The sequence below is a fragment of the Tasmannia lanceolata genome, unplaced genomic scaffold (assembly GCF_043159265.1).
Source record: "Tasmannia lanceolata isolate RefF3 unplaced genomic scaffold, GAP_Taslan_0.1 ptg000044l, whole genome shotgun sequence".
NCBI lineage: Eukaryota > Viridiplantae > Streptophyta > Magnoliopsida > Canellales > Winteraceae > Tasmannia > Tasmannia lanceolata.
Window position 1 is genome coordinate 17,857,911 of NW_027518721.1, and position 20,500 is coordinate 17,878,410.

General features: G+C 39.2%; 1 protein-coding gene and 1 long non-coding RNA gene across 2 annotated transcripts; one reads left to right on the plus strand and one right to left on the minus strand.

The window, feature by feature from the left end:
• Positions 1–10,395: 10,395 nt before the first annotated feature.
• Positions 10,396–11,085, plus strand: LOC143863666 (uncharacterized). The gene is made up of 3 exons (XR_013240934.1): positions 10,396–10,580; positions 10,696–10,911; positions 10,988–11,085. It is a non-coding gene; the product is annotated as an uncharacterized LOC143863666 (long non-coding RNA).
• Positions 11,086–13,800: 2,715 nt separating this feature from the next.
• Positions 13,801–15,068, minus strand: LOC143863366 (uncharacterized). The gene is made up of 2 exons (XM_077374045.1): positions 14,302–15,068; positions 13,801–13,924 (listed from the first exon to the last, which is right to left on the minus strand). Exons 1-2 carry the CDS (start codon positions 15,066–15,068, stop codon positions 13,801–13,803), a joined length of 891 nt encoding a protein of 296 aa, XP_077230160.1.
• Between the last annotated feature and the right edge of the window lie 5,432 nt (positions 15,069–20,500).

Here is a 20,500-nt window from a genome sequence, read left to right on the forward strand (position 1 = left end):
GGTCCAAATTGAATTGAATAAACATTTGATCCAAACAAGCACCAAGGCAGCAGTGTGACAGATTTTAAAGTATAAAAACAAGCACCATAAGGTAATGTAAAAACAAGGGAAACTGATTTTAAAGTATAAAAGATTTACTAACACTTTCTCCAACAACTTAAGCTTTTGGATTAACTGGTTGTTTAACACAAAACATTAGGACATCAAGAGTCATATCTCTTTAGTCTATAAAACATTGTCCAACCTATAATCTATGTAACAGAACTCGAAATCTAGTGTTGGACAGACTGATAATTTTTTATATCTGAGATGGAAAAATTGACATGCAAGAATAAACAGTTTTATACACACATTCCCACCATCACATTTTGATAAAATTATAATATGTACTAAAAAATGGGGAAGGTGAGAGATGTGAGTTGGAACATTTTCGCACAATGATTTATTGAAGTGCTATAAAATCATGGTTTTCGATTGACCATTTGCTAAAATTCTATTGGGTTCATAAAGTATTTTGAATGCATAGTCAGTTTGCAAAAAATTAAGCATGGATTGCTTTATATTTAGGTTGTTTGACATTTATTACCAACCATTCCATGTTAAAATGGTAGCACATAATAAATATTGAAACATGGCTCCTTGATTGCTTACCAAGCATAAGTAATAACAATGTTTGTCGAGTTTGATGAATGGGCTGCTAGTCGGTGCCAAAATTCTGAGATAATCATGTGTTTGTACTGGAAACAATGCCAGAAGGAACTTGTGTTGAAAAATGGGATAGTCCAAAACCCACACCCAAATCCACACTAAAAAATGGCAACAACCCACAAACAAATCGCATTTGTAACACTAAGGAAATCCTTAAAACAGGATTTCAAAATGGAAAAAACCCACAAATAAATCACAATTATAACACAAAGCAATCATATAAAGAGTATTTCTAATCAAACTTTAAGCACAACATGGCACTGCTTCAATTGAACGTATTGAGGAAGATGCCGGAGAGATACTCGCCGGAGAGAAAGGGTTACCGGAGAGATAGTCCACAAAGAGGAGGGTGAAAACAGTTCGCGGGAGGGAGAAAAGGGATTTGCGTGCGTGGTCCATTTCTTTCAATTTTGGGTTTTTACTAAGACCTTCACCGAGGGTCAATAAAACCCGCCGGTGTCATAAGAATAACTGACGTTTCATTGAACGTAGCTGAAAACAAAGCCAGAAAGTGATTATTCCTCGATTTACCGACGTTTAACAAAACGTCGTTGAAAACAAAGACAAAATTTGGTCCAAGCCATGGGATAAACGCATGTTTTGCGACGTTTTGATAGCAAACGTCGCTGATTAGCAACATTTAGGGACGTTTAGTGAACGTCGGTGAATATTCCTACCAACGGGACCGCATGAAATTTACATGCACTGGCGTTAACCAAATAAACGCCGGTAATTATATCATTTAGGGACGTTTTTTTGGAACGTCGGTAAAAGAGCGCCGCTGAAGGTGAACTTTCTTGTAGTGTTTGGAGTTACTGGTAGTTTTCACATGGTATCAGAGCCAAAGGTCCTAAGTTCAAACCTCCCTGATACCAAAAATCCACATGCAATGACCAAACCCAAAAGATGAGCCACATGTGCCATCTGTAGGCCAACCCTAGAAAGAGGGGCCACACACGTGAAAGGAGTGTTAAATATAAAAGATTAAATAACACCGTCTCCAAGAGCTTAAGCTTTTAGAGTAACTGGTTGTTTCACAGGTATGATACCTCCTCCTTAAAGAGGCTTGAGTGATAGAGGAGTTAAAAAATGATATTACAAGAAAGAATGAAGTGTAGTGGCATACATCATTTTGCAGGCGCTGCCTAGCAGTTTCATCATTTGTAGCCCTTATAAGAAGAAAAAGCCTCTTCATATGAGGTTGAACTCTAAGTAGTTTCTCCACAAAAACTACATTCATTTGAAAGAAAAACTATCATTAAAAACAAATATACCAGACAATGCAAAAGAGCTAAAGAAAAAAAGGATAATACTCTTTGCTAGAAAGCCAGTAGAACCAGTGACTAAGATGCTTTTGTGCTCCAGAGACTGTAAAATACACCCCAAATCCATTTAGAAGTCCATTTCGAAGAATAATGAGAAAGAAAATGATTCTGCAATGTGAAGAGAGTTTGAATCTAATACTCTTTGGTTGCTTTATATATACAAAATATATTGTTACATGACAATAATGCCCTTATATGAGGGCGATATTACAAGGATATGATAGACAACAATTTACATGCTGTTACAATGTATTTATATGTGGAAGTTGGGTGCCTCTTGGCACAAGAAAAACTTACTGATGTGTCCCAAGTAAAAAACTTACTGATATGTCCCAAGTAAAAAACAGGTGCGAATCTATCACTTCCCTTTAGTTTAAGCCTTTTGTGCTCTCTCTCTCTCTCTCTCTCTCTACATGAACTTTGGTGGTCCTAGTCCCAACTTTTACCACAACCGGTACTCTCTCTTCTCTCATGATCACAAACCCTTGGTTTGTGAATGGTTTAGATCATTGAACGTGGACCCCATAAAATGTATTTTTTAAAAAAAAAAATTCACGTGTGCCTACTTGGTTCAAAGATCCAAACATACGGTTCATTTGTTGGGCCCAACGTAAAGAGGCCTTGCCCATAAAATCATCTCCATAAGATGATCCAGATCGGAGAGTTAGGATCAACACCTGGAGATGATTTTTGGGGAGAGGCCTATTAACACTGAGGCCCATCAAATGAACAGTCAATATATTAGAATAATGTGGGCCACAATGAATTATTTAATAAATATGTGTGTCTGTATGCATGTGCATGCATTTAAAAAAAAGAAGAATGGGGCCCACCTTGTTCAAAGATCTAAACAATTTAGTTGTTTGGCCCAACGTAAATATGTCGTACCACGAAAACCATCTCCATTGGCTGATCCTAACTCTAGGATCTATAGAGATTTTTATATATACAGACTAGGGGGGTTAGGATCATCTAATGGAGATGATTTTTGGGGCACAATTTAGTAATATTGGGTCCCAACAGGTTTGGATCTTCAAACAAAGTGGGCTTCATTGTATTTTTCAAAATATATACTCACCTAGGAACGAACACAATATACATTTGGACCCACCAATTATATGGCACCTATGTGCATACATCACATACCACAAATTTTTTAGAAAATTCATTGGGCCACTTTCATCACTGATCCGAACTGTTCATTTGTCAAGAATCAACGGAAATAGACTGTGCCCCAAAAAATGATCTCCATCAGATGATCTAACCCTTCAATCTAATATGATGGCACCATGCGGCGGTATCAAAGGGTTATGATCATCCTAGAGAGATGGTTTCTGGGGCCTATTTAAAATGTGAGCCGAAGTTTTTTCTTTTTCAAAAATGACACTTTTTATGGTGTGCACCTTCAAAGATCTAAACCATTTATTGTTGGCCCCCACTATAGGTTCGTATTAAAAAGAGAAGAAAGAAAATATTGGTTATGAGAATAAGTATGGGTGAAGCCATCCCTGTTCAAAGATCTAAACAATTCAGTTGTTAGGCCCCACCAAGGGTTGTAGACACCCCATTTTGCTCCGCCTTAGTCAACACAGAAGTCAGTGTTTTTCTATCGGTTCTTCGGTATTTTCCATTCCCGTGTCCGTCTCTTATATTTCCTTAATCTTTCCGATCATTTCTGCCGTGTTTTGCATTTTTCCGCTGAGTGTTGAGAAGAGCTATTCAGAAAAATCCAAACCAGAGAGAATTTGGACCCATTTGGTGGGCCGCGTTGAATATTTTGATTAGATTTGGATCAACCAGAGGGCTCGCATATGGTTTTAATGAAAAATGAGTTTTTGAGCCTGCTTCGATCTAATGAATAAAGATGTCCATCAAGGGAGCGGTCAAGATCTCAGAGACGTCGTTTTAACAACCAATTTTATTACGATCATCAAGTTGAGTTATTCGGATAAGCCTACAGAAATGATTTAGAGGGGCGCGGCCAATCTACATTATGTTGCATCAAATGGATAGTTCAGACCATTCTATGGAAGTGATTTGGGGCGCGCAATCTATTTGGGCCGTGACCCATAAATTGGACGGCTGAGATCATCCAATGGAAGGGATTTGAATGCAAGTAGTGCAGTGCAAGAAGAATTCACCCGAAGTGGGGCCCACCACTGTTTGAATAAAGTTTAGAGTATTCTGTTGAAAAAAGAGAGATGTTGCCAATAAAAAATAAGATTTATCCAAATATACCAAGAGAATATTAAGGGTTGAGAGTGAAAGAATAAAAAGCAAGAGGAATAAGGTTTTTGGTCTCTTTGGAAATTGGCTATATCCAGCATGCCATGGAATGGAATTATATGCGGATGGTTGATCGAAAATTGCATGTTGCCTTCTCTGATGAAGGATACTTTATTCTATTGTTAGAAGAAGATAGCAAGGTTGCCATATGAAGTTGGTTGGAGATTTATACAAAAAGGAGAGTGAGGATTGATTAAAAAGGAAGTTTTTCTTCTTTTCTAAGAAAGGGGATGAGCCGGTTGTCTTTTTTGGGGGAGAAGATACTCGTTAGAGAAAAAGAAGAAAAACGAAGAAAAAACGAAAGAAAAAAGGGAGGCTCTGTTTCAAGGTTTTTGAGGTAGGGGCAGCAGCTTTCTGGGCGGATGATCGCTCTCATTTCTCCACCCTCTTAGCCTCTCATCTCCCTCAACCTCTCATCATCCTCTGCATCTCACTCAGTTCTCCCCTCACCAGTGGTTCCTCCCAACTCTCTCTCGTTCTCCCTCTATATCTCTTTCTGTTTCACAACCCTCACTCATCACCCTCACACGTTTTCTCTCATCTCCTATCCCCTCAACAGCAGCTTTGGCGAGCTGCGAAGAAAGACGAAAAAACGATAACAGCAGCTCTCCCATTGCTCAAAAGAACAGAGGATCGTAGTTTTGGTTTTTTTTTCTTCACTTTGTTTCCATTTTCATCTCTCTATCTCTCTTATACTCTCTATCTCTCATCCCACCAAGCTCTCCCTCTGTTTCCCCTACTCCAACAGCGATCCCCATCTTGGCCTCTCCCTCTAACCTTCCTTCTTCAAAAAAAAAGAAAAGAAAAAGAAAAGAGAAAATGACCAAAAAAAAGGTCTTTATTATGATAATGACGTGTCCAGAGGAGAGATTTGAAAATGACTAATATAGAGTGATAGTGACTTGTTTGGGTGTTTTAAGACCAAAGTACCCCTCAGTTGAATTTATTTTTTTACTTTGGGAATGAGTAAAAAGATATTTTCACAAAGATATTTTCACCTCTCTCTCTCTCTCTCTCTCTCTCTCTCTCTGTCGCAATCACCGGCCTTTCTCTCCGGCCTCTCTCTCCGGCCTTTCTCTCTCTTTACTCTCTCTCTCTCCGGCACTCTCCGTCGACGGCACGGCACCCTCTCTCTCGACCTCTCGACGGCCCTCTCTCTCGACCTCTCGACGGCCCTCTCTCTCGACGGTACCCTCTCTCTCTCCGGCCCTCTTCGTCGACGGCACGGCACCCTCTCTCTCGACCTCTCGACGGCCCTCTCTCTCGACGGTACCCTCTCTCTCTCCGGCCCTCTTCGTCGACGGCACGGCACCCTCTCTCTCGACCTCTCGACGGCCCTCTCTCTCGACGGTACCTTCTCTCTCTCCGGCCCTCTTCGTCGACGGCACGGCACCCTGTCGCTCTCCCTCTCTCATAGGTTGGTACTCTCTCCCTCTCAGTTTTTTTTTGGGATTTTAGGGTTTTGAAAAATTAGGGAAACCAAAAATTAGGATTTTAGGGAAACCAAATTTTTAGGATTTTAGGGAAACCAAAAATTAGGGGTTTTGAAAACAAAAATCAGTTTGAAAATCAGTTTTCTGAAAACCCCTAATTTTTAACCCCTAATTTTTTAGTAAATCTATGGTTTAAAGTCCTAAAGGTTGGTTTAAACCCCTAAGTTTTTACTAAATGTATGGTTTAAAGCCCTAAAGGTTGGTTTAAACCCCTAATGTGTTACTAAATCTATGGTTTAAAGCCCTAAAGGTTGGTTTAAACCCCTAATGTTTTACTAAATCTATGGTTTAAAGCCCTAAAGGTTGGTTTAAACCCCTAATTTTGTACTACATCTTTGGTTTAAACCCCTAAATGTTCGTTTAAACCCCTAATGTTTTACTAAATTTATGGTTTAAAGCCTTAAAGGTTTGTTTAAACCCCTAATTTTTTACTAAATGTATGGTTTAAAGCCCTAAAGGTTGGTTTAAACCCCTAATTTTTTACTAAATCTATGGTTTAAAGCCGTAAAGGTTGGTTTAAACCCCTAATTTTGTACTAAATCTATGGTTTAAAGCCCTAAAGGTTGGTTTAAACCCCTAATGTGTTACTAAATCTATGGTTTAAAGCCCTAAATGTTGGTTTAAACCCCTAATTTTGTACTAAATCTATGGTTTAAAGCCCTAAATATTGGTTTAAACCCCTAATGTGTTACTAAATCTATGGTTTAAAGTCCTAAAAGTTGGTTTAAACCCCTAAGTTTTTACTAAATGTATGGTTTAAAGCCCTAAAGGTTGGTTTAAACCCCTAATTATTTACTAAATCTTTGGTTTAAAGGCCTAAAGGTTGGTTTAAACCCCTAAGTTTTTACTAAATGTATGGTTTAAAGCCCTAAAGGTTGGTTTAAACCCATAATGTTTTACTAAATCTATGGTTTAAAGCCCTAAAGGTTGGTTTAAACCCCTAATGTTGTACTAAATCTTTGGTTTAAACCCCTAAATGTTCGTTTAAACCCCTAATGTTTTACTAAATTTATTGTTTAAAGCCTTAAAGGTTGGTTTAAACCCCTAATTTTTTACTAAATCTATGGTTTAAAGCCCTAAAGGTTGGTTTAAACCCCTAATTTTGTACTAAATCTATGGTTTAAAGCCCTAAAGGTTGGTTTAAACCCCTAATGTGTTACTAAATCTATGGTTTAAAGTCCTAAATGTTGGTTTAAACCCCTAAGTTTTTACTAAATGTATGGTTTAAAGCCCTAAAGGTTGGTTTAAACCCCTAATTATTTACTAAATCTTTGGTTTAAAGGCCTAAAGGTTGGTTTAAACCCCTAAGTTTTTACTAAATGTATGGTTTAAAGCCCTAATGTGTTACTAAATCTATGGTTTAAAGCCCTAAAGGTTGGTTTAAACCCCTAATGTGTTACTAAATGTATGGTTTAAAGCCCTAAAGGTTGGTTTAAACCCCTAATGTGTTACTAAATCTATGGTTTAAAGCCCTAAAGGTTGGTTTAAACCCATAATGTTTTACTAAATCTATGGTTTAAAGCCCTAAAGGTTGGTTTAAACCCCTAATTTTGTACTAAATCTTTGGTTTAAACCCCTAAATGTTCGTTTAAACCCCTAATGTTTTACTAAATTTATGGTTTAAAGCCTTAAAGGTTGGTTTAAACCCTTAGTTTTTTACTAAATCTATGGTTTAAAGCCCTAAAGGTTGGTTTAAACCCCTAATTTTGTACTAAATCTATGGCTTAAAGCCCTAAAGGTTGGTTTAAACCTCTAATGTGTTACTAAATCTATGGTTTAAAGCCCTAAATGTTGGTTTAAACCCCTAATGTGTTACTAAATCTATGGTTTAAAGTCCTAAAGGTTGGTTTAAACCCCTAAGTTTTTACTAAATGTATGGTTTAAAGCCCTAAAGGTTGGTTTAAACCCCTAATTATTTACTAAATCTTTGGTTTAAAGGCCTAAAGGTTGGTTTAAACCCCTAAGTTTTTACTAAATGTATGGTTTAAAGCCCTAATGTGTTACTAAATCTATGGTTTAAAGCCCTAAAGGTTGGTTTAAACCCCTAATGTGTTACTAAATCTATGGTTTAAAGCCCTAAAGGTTGGTTTAAACCCCTAATGTTTTACTAAATCTATGGTTTAAAGCCCCAAAGGTTGGTTTAAACCCCTAATGTTTTACTAAATCTATGGTTTAAAGCCCTAAAGGTTGGTTTAAACCCCTAACTTTTTACTAAATGTATGGTCTAAAGCCCTAAAGGTTGGTTTAAACCCATAATGTTTTACTAAATCTATGGTTTAAAGCCCTAAAGGTTGGTTTAAACCCCTTAATATTTGAGAAATCAGTTGGTTTAAAGCAGTTGTTAACTTTTTTTCACCACATTCTGTTTCAACAGGTCGAAATCTGATTTAGTGGATTTGATTCCATCTTTCCCCCCTAGTGATCATCTCATCAAACCATGGTAATGCCTCCGTTATTCTTTTAAGCCTTGTATTTTTAAAAATGTTGTATATATCTAATAATGGTTTGTTTTGCAGGCGTCTTATGCTACGTCGAGATGCTGCCCCTCTAAGTTTGACGAATTCTTCAGGTCCCTTGACTTGAGGAAAGCACATACCGATATGCTAGAGCGCGGCCCATTTGGGGCCTTGCTTAATTTGGAAGGTCTGAAATTGCACAAGGCAATTTTGACCGTCCTCGTGCGATGTTGGATACCCAAGTCAAGGGCATTTCAAATAGGTGGCATATTACTCCCCTTTGAGGTAAGGGATTTAGCATTGGCATTGGGCCTAAGCTTGGTAGGAAATAGAATACGAATAGACTGGGATTCGACAGAGGAGGTCGAAGGTTGGAGGTTTTCCGGTGCTTGGGCGAGATTTAGTGAGATTGCAGATGTTATAAGGGCGGAGTCGAGATCGGATGAGATTGTATCCGTCCACGCAACAGTGAGACATTTGTTGCTGCTTCTGTGCTGCTGTGTGCTTTTTGCCCGAGCTGACCCTGTGGATCACAGGACAAAATCCTGCCTCTTCCCTTACTTAGGAGCAGAGACCGTGGGAAGAATTGCTTGGGCATACCCTGTGTACGACTTCCTGGTAGACTCATTGGATTCATATTCGAAAAATAGGAAGACAGGATATATCACCGGATGCGCTATTGTGGTACAGGTGAAGAGTACATATATTATATACATGATTACTCTTTTGTAAGTTTGGTTTTTTCTTCTCTAAAGGCTGACTGTCTGTCTTCATTCCAGGTGTGGCTCTTTGAGCATACTACCTTGTGGGCACCTTCAGCACCAGATGCACATCCACGCCTATTAAAGTGGATCACAGGGATCGATACACGGCGGACTGACCATGCAGCCTTTATCAGACAGATCCGTGATGGGAGGCTAAAGAAGACCCAGGTAAGACCTAGAGCGTCTGTACTCCCCTAGTACTCACTTCTTGTAACCGAGATTAACTATTTGATTTCAGGTTGTGAGGTGCCTACTACCTCTTCCTCGAGAAGAGGGCCTGCTATCTTTCACGGCAGATTAGGCTGATACTGTGATGGGAGAGGTAACGAAAATGACTCTCTTTCTTGCATAGGGTCGTTATATTCAAGTTATCTAAATTTTCTGTATTGTTGATACATTTTCTCTATTGTTGATACATTTATAAGAAAGAAGCTTCTGCGACCGCCCCAACAGTTGAGGAATACCTCCAAGACATTCGGATTTTAGAGAAAGAAACGATAGCGTCTCTGAGTGATATGTTACGTAAGGTACTGAATTTTAATTCTATATTCAATTACTATATAGTACATTCTCTGAGTGATATGTTAATAATTTTCCATTTCCACTTTTCAGAGGAGCATACCTTTTAAGGGGAGGACAGGGAGAAAAAGAGATGTTGATAGGGAAGTGAAGGAAGACCATGTGTCTATAAGCAAGGCTGATTTTGATTTGTTAGTGGAGAGGGTTAGAGACCTTGAAAGGAGGTCAGTACGACATGAAAATGAAATAGCCGAGCTTAAGAGGATCATTGCCTCGGGTGGAATGGAGGCCGAATCACAGGATGAAGGAAAGGGGGAGATGATGGAAGGGGATGACGGAGGGGTGGCCGAATCGCAGGATGAAGGAAAGGGGGAGATGATGGGACGGGATGACGGAGGGGTGGTAGTCATCCCCAGCCACGATTCGTTGGAGGAGGAAATAAAACGGAATGTCATTTCCATCCCCGACAGTCCACTGAAACCTGTGGCAAAAGTGATTTGGAGTATTGAGAGAGGAGTGAGGCTGCGTTTGAGGAAAAGTAAACCCTCTAAACATACTACTTCGCCGTATACGGCTTTCGGGACTAAGAAGGTCAATGATAAAGCATTGCTGGTGGCAGACCCGCAATGCCATCGGTTGCTCCCAAAGCTTCTTGCGCTTCCCCCAAGGTAAATTGGATTGAAGCCCTTTTCCAAAACTATCCTTTGTAAATCCTAAACTATCTAGCCTTTGTAAATCCTAAACTATCAGGTGTTTTGCAGCGAACGAGTTATACAGGTCAACGACGACTTCCTGTCTGCCGAGGACTTGGTTATCCTTAACAACCCCAATGAGTGGTTAAGTTCTCCGGTAAATAATTTGGTTATTTATGCTAAAGCTGAATTCTTTCACCATCGATATTTGTCTCAAATCTCTATATGTTATTTTACGTAGATTATGAATGTATACGCCGAATATCTAAACGTTCGGGACGAAAATAAAAGAAAGCCTGCAGAAAGAGCCTGTGTGGCCATTACTACCTTCCTCTATGTAAGAATAGATAGTTTTTCATTCCCAATCACAAGTTATTTTTTAGAGGTGGTTGTTCACAAGGTTTGAATTTGTTTTCGTCACTCCATAAACTTCTCTTGTATTATGTTTTTAGGATTGTCTAACTAGCAAAGACTACACTGGCGGAGATAGTCTTATGAAGTATGTGAAACGATTAAACGACTACCCGCCGGATACCCTAAAAAGAGTCTTATTCCCGCTGCATGTCCCTAACCATTGGATTCTCCTGGTCCTCGATATGGTGGATGAGAAGTTCTACATCTTCAACTCCTTGCGAGAGCAGATCTACTATAGAGATGTTCTACCATTGGTGAGTTCGGGTCCCACTTTCCTTGGTTATATTTCAATGTATATAAAATCCTTAGCTTGTATGGATTGTTTTATAGATACGATACCTTGAACGGCTATACATAAGTATGTGGGACTTCGATGTAAGCAAGTTTAGAGTGGTGGAAGTCGAGAAGAGGCCCTTACAACTCAACAGGTAATAAAGTTCACTTAAAATCAGTTTGGAAGTTTAAATTTATTGTGGAAGAGCGTGGTCGATGATGTGTTGTTGTTTTGCAGCAATGATTGCGGGCTGTTTGTGCTTAAGAAGATGGACTGCCTCGCACGTGACGTTCCGCCTGAGTTCAGTCAGGCAGATATAGCGCTGATGAGACGACAATTGTTTGAGAATTTCTTAGAAGGCTGGTGTGGCACGGTTCTGAACTTGTAGGAGTTCATGAACAGGCAGGCTTGGCGAGGTTGAATTCCATTTGAAATGTAGGTTTGTAAGAAAAAATATCCTTGTAATGTTTATATGTGGGTAAAGGCTCGGAAGAATTCGAAATCATTTTTGATATCAACATTGTATTTGGTTTGTCTTTTTCTACCAACCAGTAGAAAATGTTGTTGTAAATAAGATAGGCTTTACACTGATATGTAAGTGGTACACATTCCAACACGAAAACATCTCATCTCTGTTGTTCTATATGTGGATCTTATCAAATACATGGATGATGGTTTTTACTCTATAAATTTATTTTAGATTTTGAGATCCAATGTAAGCCGAAAGTTGATTACTTCAGTCGGTAATAAATTTGTGACCAATAATCAGTTTTGATCCCAGAATTCCGTGGCAAAAAATCAGATGACAAATTGTGGGCAATAATCAGTGAGAAATTTGTGAAAACATTAAGCAAGGAAAAAAAATTCGTCGGAACCTTACTGCGGAATTCCGAAAAATGCTTCGGAATTCCGCGTTATTTCTCGGAATTCCGCAGTACCCATATCCCAAACGTCTACATTCGAGTTGCGTACTGCGGAATTCCGCTATTTTTCTCGGAATTCCGCAGTAACCGAAATGACAAAAAAAATGTCTCGGAATTCCGAATGTCTTTTTCGGAATTCCGAGTTTCGGCCCAGGCGCGCATAAAGAGTGGACCGACTCGTTTTTCTCATTTTTGTTTCTCCCTTTTTCTCCTCCATCTCATTTTGTTTTTTATTTTTTTTCCCCTAAATCCACCATCCATACTCCCTCCATCCTCGATCCTCTTCTTCCTTACGAAACCCTACATTCCTCTCCTAAACCCTACCCACACCATTTTTCTTGAAACCCTTTCCTCTTTCTCTCATTTTTCCATCTTTTAGGTGTCCCTTCCTCTTCTTTTCCCCAATCTCTCCTCTCCATCCTACATGCAACCCGTTTTTCTTCCTTCTCCCCCCTTCTTTCGTCATATTCTTCCATTTAGGGCTTCAAATCCCTCTTTTTCTCTCTTTTCTTTCCTTCTCTTCAAACCCTAATTTTCCAACCATGCCTAGAACGAAAAATCCTAAGTTTGGCCGTTCCTCCGGCGGCTGAGACGATGAAGGACCATCAAGAAAGAGAGCCAAGGCTAAAGCTCCGCTTCGGAAAACTGAGTTTATTTCCGATTCATACTTCTCCTCCGCCCAAGCCAAGAAGACATGGCCAAAACTGGCTAATCGGGGCATCCTCACCGGCCGATTCATTGAGCCCGACGTTCTCCACCATTTCGACCTTCAAGCGCGATTTGATGCCGTTGGGTGGACCCAATTTCTTCATCTCAACGAGCTTGTCTACCCTCGGTTAGTTCGTCTTTTCTATACCAATCTCACTATCACTCCCTCTTACTTCGGAATTGAATCTCGTGTCAAGAACACCCCCATCAAACTCAATATTCATCAACTTGCTGAGATTCTCGTAATTAGTTCCGACGGCTTTGACCATTACTTTTGGCCAAGCAATGGAATCCATTCCCTCCCAGATCTTGATCACGACACTGTGTTTGGCCGAATTACGAAGTACTATCGGCCCAACATGCTTGTGCAAACTTCTCACCTCATACCCGTGGCCAAAATGCTTCATAACTTCATGTTCAACAACTTCACCCCACGCGGTGGCATGACCGATGCCATCCGACCCCTTGAGGCATACATCATATATTGCATCCTTGAGGGTCGCCGGCTTTGTCTACCATACATCATCTTTCGCTTCATGTTCCAGACTCTTTCTCGACACCGCGCCTCATTGCCGTATGGCATGCTCCTTACCTGTGTATTTCGCCACTTCGGTATCACTCTGGAGAGTGAGGCAACCGACACTCCCACCGCTCCTTTTGATGATCGGACCTTCCGGCGCATGGCACTTGCGAATCAAGAAGTTGCCGTTGACCCTGATGAAGAAGTTGCCGTAGACCCTGATGAAGAAGAAGACGAGGACGCTCCGGACACTGAGGCCCCTGCGGCGCCCTATGCCTCTTCGGATTTGTCTCAGGGTTTCGCAGCCATGCAGGAGGCCCTTGAGCGATCTATGACCACGCAGTTTGAGCGGCTCACTACCCATGTTGACACAGAGATGTCTACGCGTTTCCAATCGCTCTCGACTCACGTTGACGCCCAGTTCTCTACCCTTTATCAGTACCTCACCGGTGGTCCGTCGAGTAAGCACCCGGGCAATTCCTTTTCTTATCCGCCACCACCTCCTCCAGACCAGTAGATGGATGCAGTTATTTGCTGATGGCTCAATTTTTTTGGTCCGACTCCTTTGCTATATTGTGAGTCTCTTTCTGGATGTTTTGGGCTGTATTAGCTTTATATTTCTACAGCTGCTATATGATGGTTGGATATTTTTGGAGCTTTATATTTATATAGCTTTATACTTTTTGACAGTGAGTGTGCTTGATCAAGGATACCCATTTTAGGCAGAACAAAACTTGCCTTCATAATTGCCCCCATTTGCAAATGGCATGAAAGTAGCATCTAAAATGAAACCTGTGTTGCAAACTTCATTAATCAACCATTTTGTAGGTACAAATTGAAGGCTGTACATTATAGGGTATCAAACAGTAAAATTTCTCAAAAATAGACTACACATAATTCTAGGTCATTCCCATATAACTTCATAATCTTCAGATGAATCCAAACTTCTGAATTGCGCAGTGCTTCATTGGTCCTTAGACCAGAAGTTTTCGATAAAGCATTAGATGACGACCCTCTAAACAGTTTCTATCAACGAAATCCAAGTCCCTTCAATTCAAATGATCCGAAAAATAGAACAAAAGAATCCTACTTAAAAGAACGGAGGCGGGCGGGATAGGACGGGCTTGCAATCAAATTTAGTAGAATAGTTTCAAGATGGGGCACGGATTGTATTGAGGATCATAATATAAGAGTAAACAGAAGTTCAAAAATTACATACCAATTTTCCATTGCTGCGGAAGGCCCGATTGTGACCACGTTTGGCTGAGGAGTTACGATGGGCGGATTCTTGCACGATCTCTTATTATGTCCAAGTTGACGGCAAATACCGCACTTATGGTGCACTCCTCTTTGCATCCCTCTCTCCGTTCTCACTTTTTTCGGTCGGCCTGGCTGTCGTCTTGATTTTGGCGGCAATACCAACGGCAAAGGATGGGTACACTCCGGCCATTGCGATCGGTCTAACGTGGGATAAATTGCTCCATCGTAAGTCCTCCGATACGTATCGGCATGATACCATTCTCGTTGGTCCAGTCCCATGGCTGCTATTGCATGGGAGCACGGCATTCCCATCGTTTGAAACAAACGACACGTACATGTTTTCTTTTCTAAGTCCACCTCATCAACGTGGTACTTGGACTTCACCTCATATACGGTCCAACCACACTGGTGCGCCATATAAGCACCTGCTAGAATACATTGTTCGGCCAACCAGTCTTCCGCGTTTGGGGTCAAACGAGTCGTCCACTTCGTACCTGCCTTCTGACGGTACTGAAAGAAGTCAGATAGTTTCCATCTTGTCTGTTCGACAAGTGCTGCAATAGGCAGCTCCCTTGCGCTCTTTAAAAGTGCATTGAAGCTCTCAGCCGCGTTAGTTGTCAGCACGTTATATCTACAACCTTCAAAATAAGAGCTGGCCCAATTTTGTTTAGGAATCTCCGATATCCATTTCTCTGCGCTTTTACTCATGGTTTTAATACTCTCCATCGCATCCTTAAAAACACCCTCCCTTAGGGAATATGCAGCATTCATAAAAAGTTTCCGCAGATCTTCACTCTTAAATTTTCCATAGAAGTTGGCACTGAGGTGGTGGATGCAATAGAAATGGTACGACCCTGGGAGAGCTTCCGCTACGGCTCTAGGCAACCCTTCATCCGGTCAGACCCAATCGTGATGACATCTCGTCCTGCCGAAATGAAATTCTGACGGAACAAATGCAAAAACCATACCCAGCTTTCATACGTCTCGGCCTCGACTACTGCAAGTGCCAGCGGGAATAACCCATTGTTGCCATCTATCGCAGTTGCGGCTAGTAGAGTCCCCATGTACTTCCCCCGCAGATGGGTCCCATCAATTAGGGCGAGGGGCCTAACTGTTCGATTGAACGCACTAATGCTAGGGCCAAATGACCAAAAGAAACGCCCAAATGTATCATCCCCTCTTGGCCGCAGGTCTCGAGTTCGGCACAACTGCACTACTGTGCCAGGATTCCTTCTTACCAACTCATCAGCATATGCAGGCAGGATGCGATATGACGCTTCGGCATTCCCACACATAATTTCCTGTATGATCATCTTTGCCATGTGGGCTTTTCGATACGACATTGTTATACTCCAGTGGGCCTTGATGTACCGTCTTATCATAGGAGCCCTAACATCTTCTGGGCTTTCGAATAAGGCTAGAGAGCACTCAGCAGCCCACTTTGCTGTGGCCATGGGATGATCGTTCCCTTTCATTGTGCTTGAGCATGTGTGCTGAGGGATAAATGTTTTTACCTTAACATAATATGTATAAGTGGTCCCTGTGATACGCCATGGGCATGTACGATCCTTGCATCTAACGCCGTACTTTGTGGGATTTGTCTCTTGTGGGACAAACACAAACCGATGCCGGATTGCGTACTCTGTGACTTTCTTCTGAAAGACTTTAAGATTTGGGAAGATTGCCCCGACCGTGAAATCCTCAGGTCCCACGATCACATTTACTTCATCACCCCCTACAACCATTTCATCCGCTTCCATCGGCTGCCTTATATTGGTATTTCCCAAAGCATCGCCTACATAATTACTAGGTTCATCCTCCTCCTCATGACCCAATTCATCATCGTCACCGAAGTCCTCTTCATCATAACGGAATTCCTCTTCATCATAACCGAAGTCGTCTTCATCATAACCGAAGTCCTCTTCATCGTCGTCATTACTGCCATCGTTCGGTCGAACCAAATCAATATCATGAATATCACCTCCAAAATCCCTACAGAAGTCCCAATCGTTTATGCCTGGTTGGCTTTTCTCAAAGTCGGTCTCAATCGCGCCGGTCTCATTCAAAGTGGGATCTTCAAAATCCTGATTCAAGTCACTTCATACCTGCAGATCGGTAGCCAATTAAAGTTAAAGTAATTGATGATCCAATGAAAGGAATGAATATTAATCGCACCCAACGTTCAATACTATAATTTACCGATGTATGGTATGAATACCGCCAAGCGTTCTTTTCTCTTTTCGACCAACGGCCGTTACAATCGGTGATGCAGAAACCACGGGGACAGTACTAATATTCGGCCTCGAAGCCTTTGCAAATGAGGAAGGAATCGTAGGCTCCGGAGAATTGTTCCCTCCGAATCTGAACTCTTTAGTTACATATAGGCTCACAGTGTTAAAGACCGTACTATCAAAGAGCATCATTACTAGATCAAGGTCGTTGTCATCTCGAATATCATATAAGATGATATGAGATGAGTCGAAAACTTATCGACACTTTATAAATAGAGAAACGTCACTTCTATTGGTCCCAATTTTCCTATGAATTAGATTCTCAAAATCTCTATATTTTGCTCTCCGACCAACAATAAGAGGGAACATCTTGCCGCCCACGTATTCAAATGATAGCACATCCTTTAGAGTGCCGTCGATGTGTAAGACAAAAGAAGCCCTTCGTTCCTCTCTCCTGTAAAGACAAAATTAAACACTTATTAGAAGTTGTTTAATGCAATTTAAATGTGCTAAAAATGGAAAGAGAGGAGAATGGAAAGGGAACTACATACATTTTCATGGAATGGAGGTTAGTATTGGTGCAATGCAATAGAATGATACTTTGGAGTGAATCAGTCGAATGGTGGTTTATGCCCCTACAAAGGAAGCAATGGAATGGGGTGTAAACAAATAATGTGTGAGGAATTATTGATTTAAACCATTCATATTTGAAAAATGAGGGGTTTTCTCAACTGAGTTCTAAATTATTAGGCGTGTAAACCAATGATATCCCACACATTATTGGTTTAAACAATTGATTGTTCAAACTTTAGGGTTGTAAAGCAATAATCTGTGAGAAATTATTGATTTAAACCATTGATATTTGAAAATTTAGAGGTTTTCTCAACTGAGTTATAAAATATTAATGGTTTAAACGAATGATATCTCACACATTATTGGTTTAAACAATTGATTGTTCAAACTTTAGGGTTGTAAACCAACAATCTGTGAGAAATTATTGATTTAAACCATTGATATTTGAAAATTTAGAGGTTTTCTCAACTGTGTTATAAAATATTAGTGGTTTAAACCAATGATATCTCACACATTATTGGTTTAAACAATTGATTGTTCAAACTTTAGGGTTGTAAAGCAATAATCTGTGAGAAATTATTGATTTAAACCATTGATATTTGAAAATTTAGAGGTTTTCTCAACTGTGTTATAAAATATTAGTGGCTCAAACCAATGATATCTCACACATTATTGGTTTAAACAATTGATTGTTCAAACTTTAGGGTTGTAAAGCAATAATCTGTGAGAAATTATTGATTTAAACCATTGATATTTGAAAATTTAGAGGTTTTCTCAACTGTGTTATAAAATATTAGTGGTTTAAACCAATGATATCTCACACATTATTGGTTTAAACAATTGATTGTTCAAACTTTAGGGTTGTAAAGCAATAATCTGTGAGAAATTATTGATTTAAACCATTGATATTTGAAAATTTAGAGGTTTTCTCAACTGTGTTATAAAATATTAGTGGTTTAAACCAATGATATCTCACACATTATTGGTTTAAACAATTGATTGTTCAAATAATCTGTGACAAATTATTTGAAAAATTAGCTGCTTTCTCAACTGAGTTGTAAAATATTAGATGTTTAAACCAATGATATCTCAACTTCTTACAAACTGTAGGTTTAAACCATTGATTTTGCAGAAATTACGAATTTTCCAATTGATTTTCTACAAAATTGTGGTTTAAACCATGCAGATTAAGGGTTTCAAAATATACTTCTGACAAACTATTGCTTTAAACCATCTCTTAAACCATTGATCTTTGAAAAATGAGAAAATATATTAAGGGTTTTAAAAAACGATTTTTCACAAATATTGATTTAAACCATTTTTTCCAAAACTCTATTGGGTTTTACCTATTGATCTTTGACAAAAGAGAAGGAGAAAGTCACGGTGAGGCCATTTCTAAAAAAAAAAAACCCATCTCAAAAAAATAAACTCACAGTCAGAGGGGTACCAACCTCTTTTGTGCCGGTGGCGGGGAGAGAGAGGATCGGCGAGAGAGGTAGAGAAGACCGGCGAGAGAGGTAGAGAAGACCGCCGGAGAAGACCGCCGGAGAGGGAGAGAGAGGTGGGTGGGTAAAGTGCTTTGGTTTTCTGAAATTTATATTTCCAACAGCTGAAAGTAATCATCATAGTTCTCAGTTGATTTGATAGGGGAGAGAGAGGGAGAGAGAGAGAGGGAGAGGGAGAGAGAAAAACGTATGTAAGGAAGGGTATTCTCGTCAAAGTCACTCTATATTAGTCATTTTCAAATCTCCCCTCTGGACACGTCATTATCATAATAAAGGCCTTTTTTTTGGTCATTTTCTCAAAAGAAAAAAAAAAAAAAAAAAAAAAAACTACGAAAAAAACATTGTGTTATTAACGTTTTTTTAAACACTCTGTTTTTTTTTTGTATTTCTCTCTCTCTCTCTCTCTCTCTCTCTCTCTCTCTCCTCCCACCCTCTGTTCTCTCACACCCATTCTCTACCTCTCTGCATGTTCTATTTTTCTGTTTCTCATCTCTCAATCTCATCTTATTTCTAAAAAAAAAAAGCATCGGCACTCTCTCTATCTATCCCCCTTATCTCTTGGTTTCATTTTCACCCTCTATCTATATCTCTCATTGTTTCTCTTACTCCCCATATCCCAATCACTCCCTCTCCCAGCCGTGAGAGAAATAAAAAAAAAACAACAAAAAAAAAAAAGAAAAAAAAGAAAAAAGAAAGAGAAGAAAGCGGGTCGGATCGCAACGTCGGCGGGATTTTTCGGGTTCTTAGGCATTTGGATGCGGCGAGGAACTCCACCATAGGTAAGTACACTGTTCTCGAATTTTTCCGAAATTATTTGGTATTTTTTTAGATTTTTGTATGATTTTTAAGCATTTAAATGATTTTAATTCAATATTAAATGTGTGTGCTTAAAATCATGATCTACATGGGTGTTTCAATTCCGTTTCGTCCCGAAATTTAATACAACGATCTATCTAAATAGAGTAAAATAACTATCGGATCGGATCGGACATTGGATCAACAGTTTTTTAGAATTTGACTGAAGAGTGGTATTTTATTTAAAATATTGGCTGAGTAATTACGAAATTCGAAAAAATAGCCATCTCAGGATGATCTATTTTTTGGAATTTTAAATTTTTCTTGTGTTCATCACATCAGAACAAGGTTGGAGGACGTTTTTCGGAATCGTAATTTTCTCGAAAATCGTGTTTTAAAAATAGAAAACTCTTCAAAAATATTTTTTTCGACGAAGAAAAATAAAATATATACTAAACGAATTCCAAAATTAATGCAATTTCGTAGGAAAATAATATACTGCTGATACATTTTACCATGAATTTTTGAGAATTTTTAGAACTGTTTTGGTTTATTAGTTTATGCTTTCTTTGAAAACTATCAGATTGTGGGAGAATTGTTACTGATATCAGATCATAGATACAATTCTCAAAATTTTTACAGTAGTCTTAAATTCCATATTTCTAGTTGCTGTAAAATTTTCAAGTGCTTTGGATCTTGTTTCATATGGGATGTAGTGCTAATTCATAATCTAGGCTGAAAATTGAAAAATCCGAAATGGATAGTAAATAGTTTCTAAAATTCATGAAAATCTCACAGAATGCTATATTTACTCATATCTTATTTCTGTAGAAATTTCATTGAATTTAGATTTCTATTTCTAGTAGTTTCTGTGTTATTTTTGCAATCTGATTAATTAATTGTTAAATCAAAATTAAATATGAGCTTAAGGTAAAAATCTGTAAAAATCTTTCAGTAAGCTAAATTTTATCATATCTTGCTGCTGTAGAAGTTTCAACTCATTTCAAATTCGTTTACAACAGTTTCACTTGTAAAATCACTCATATGTTTAAAA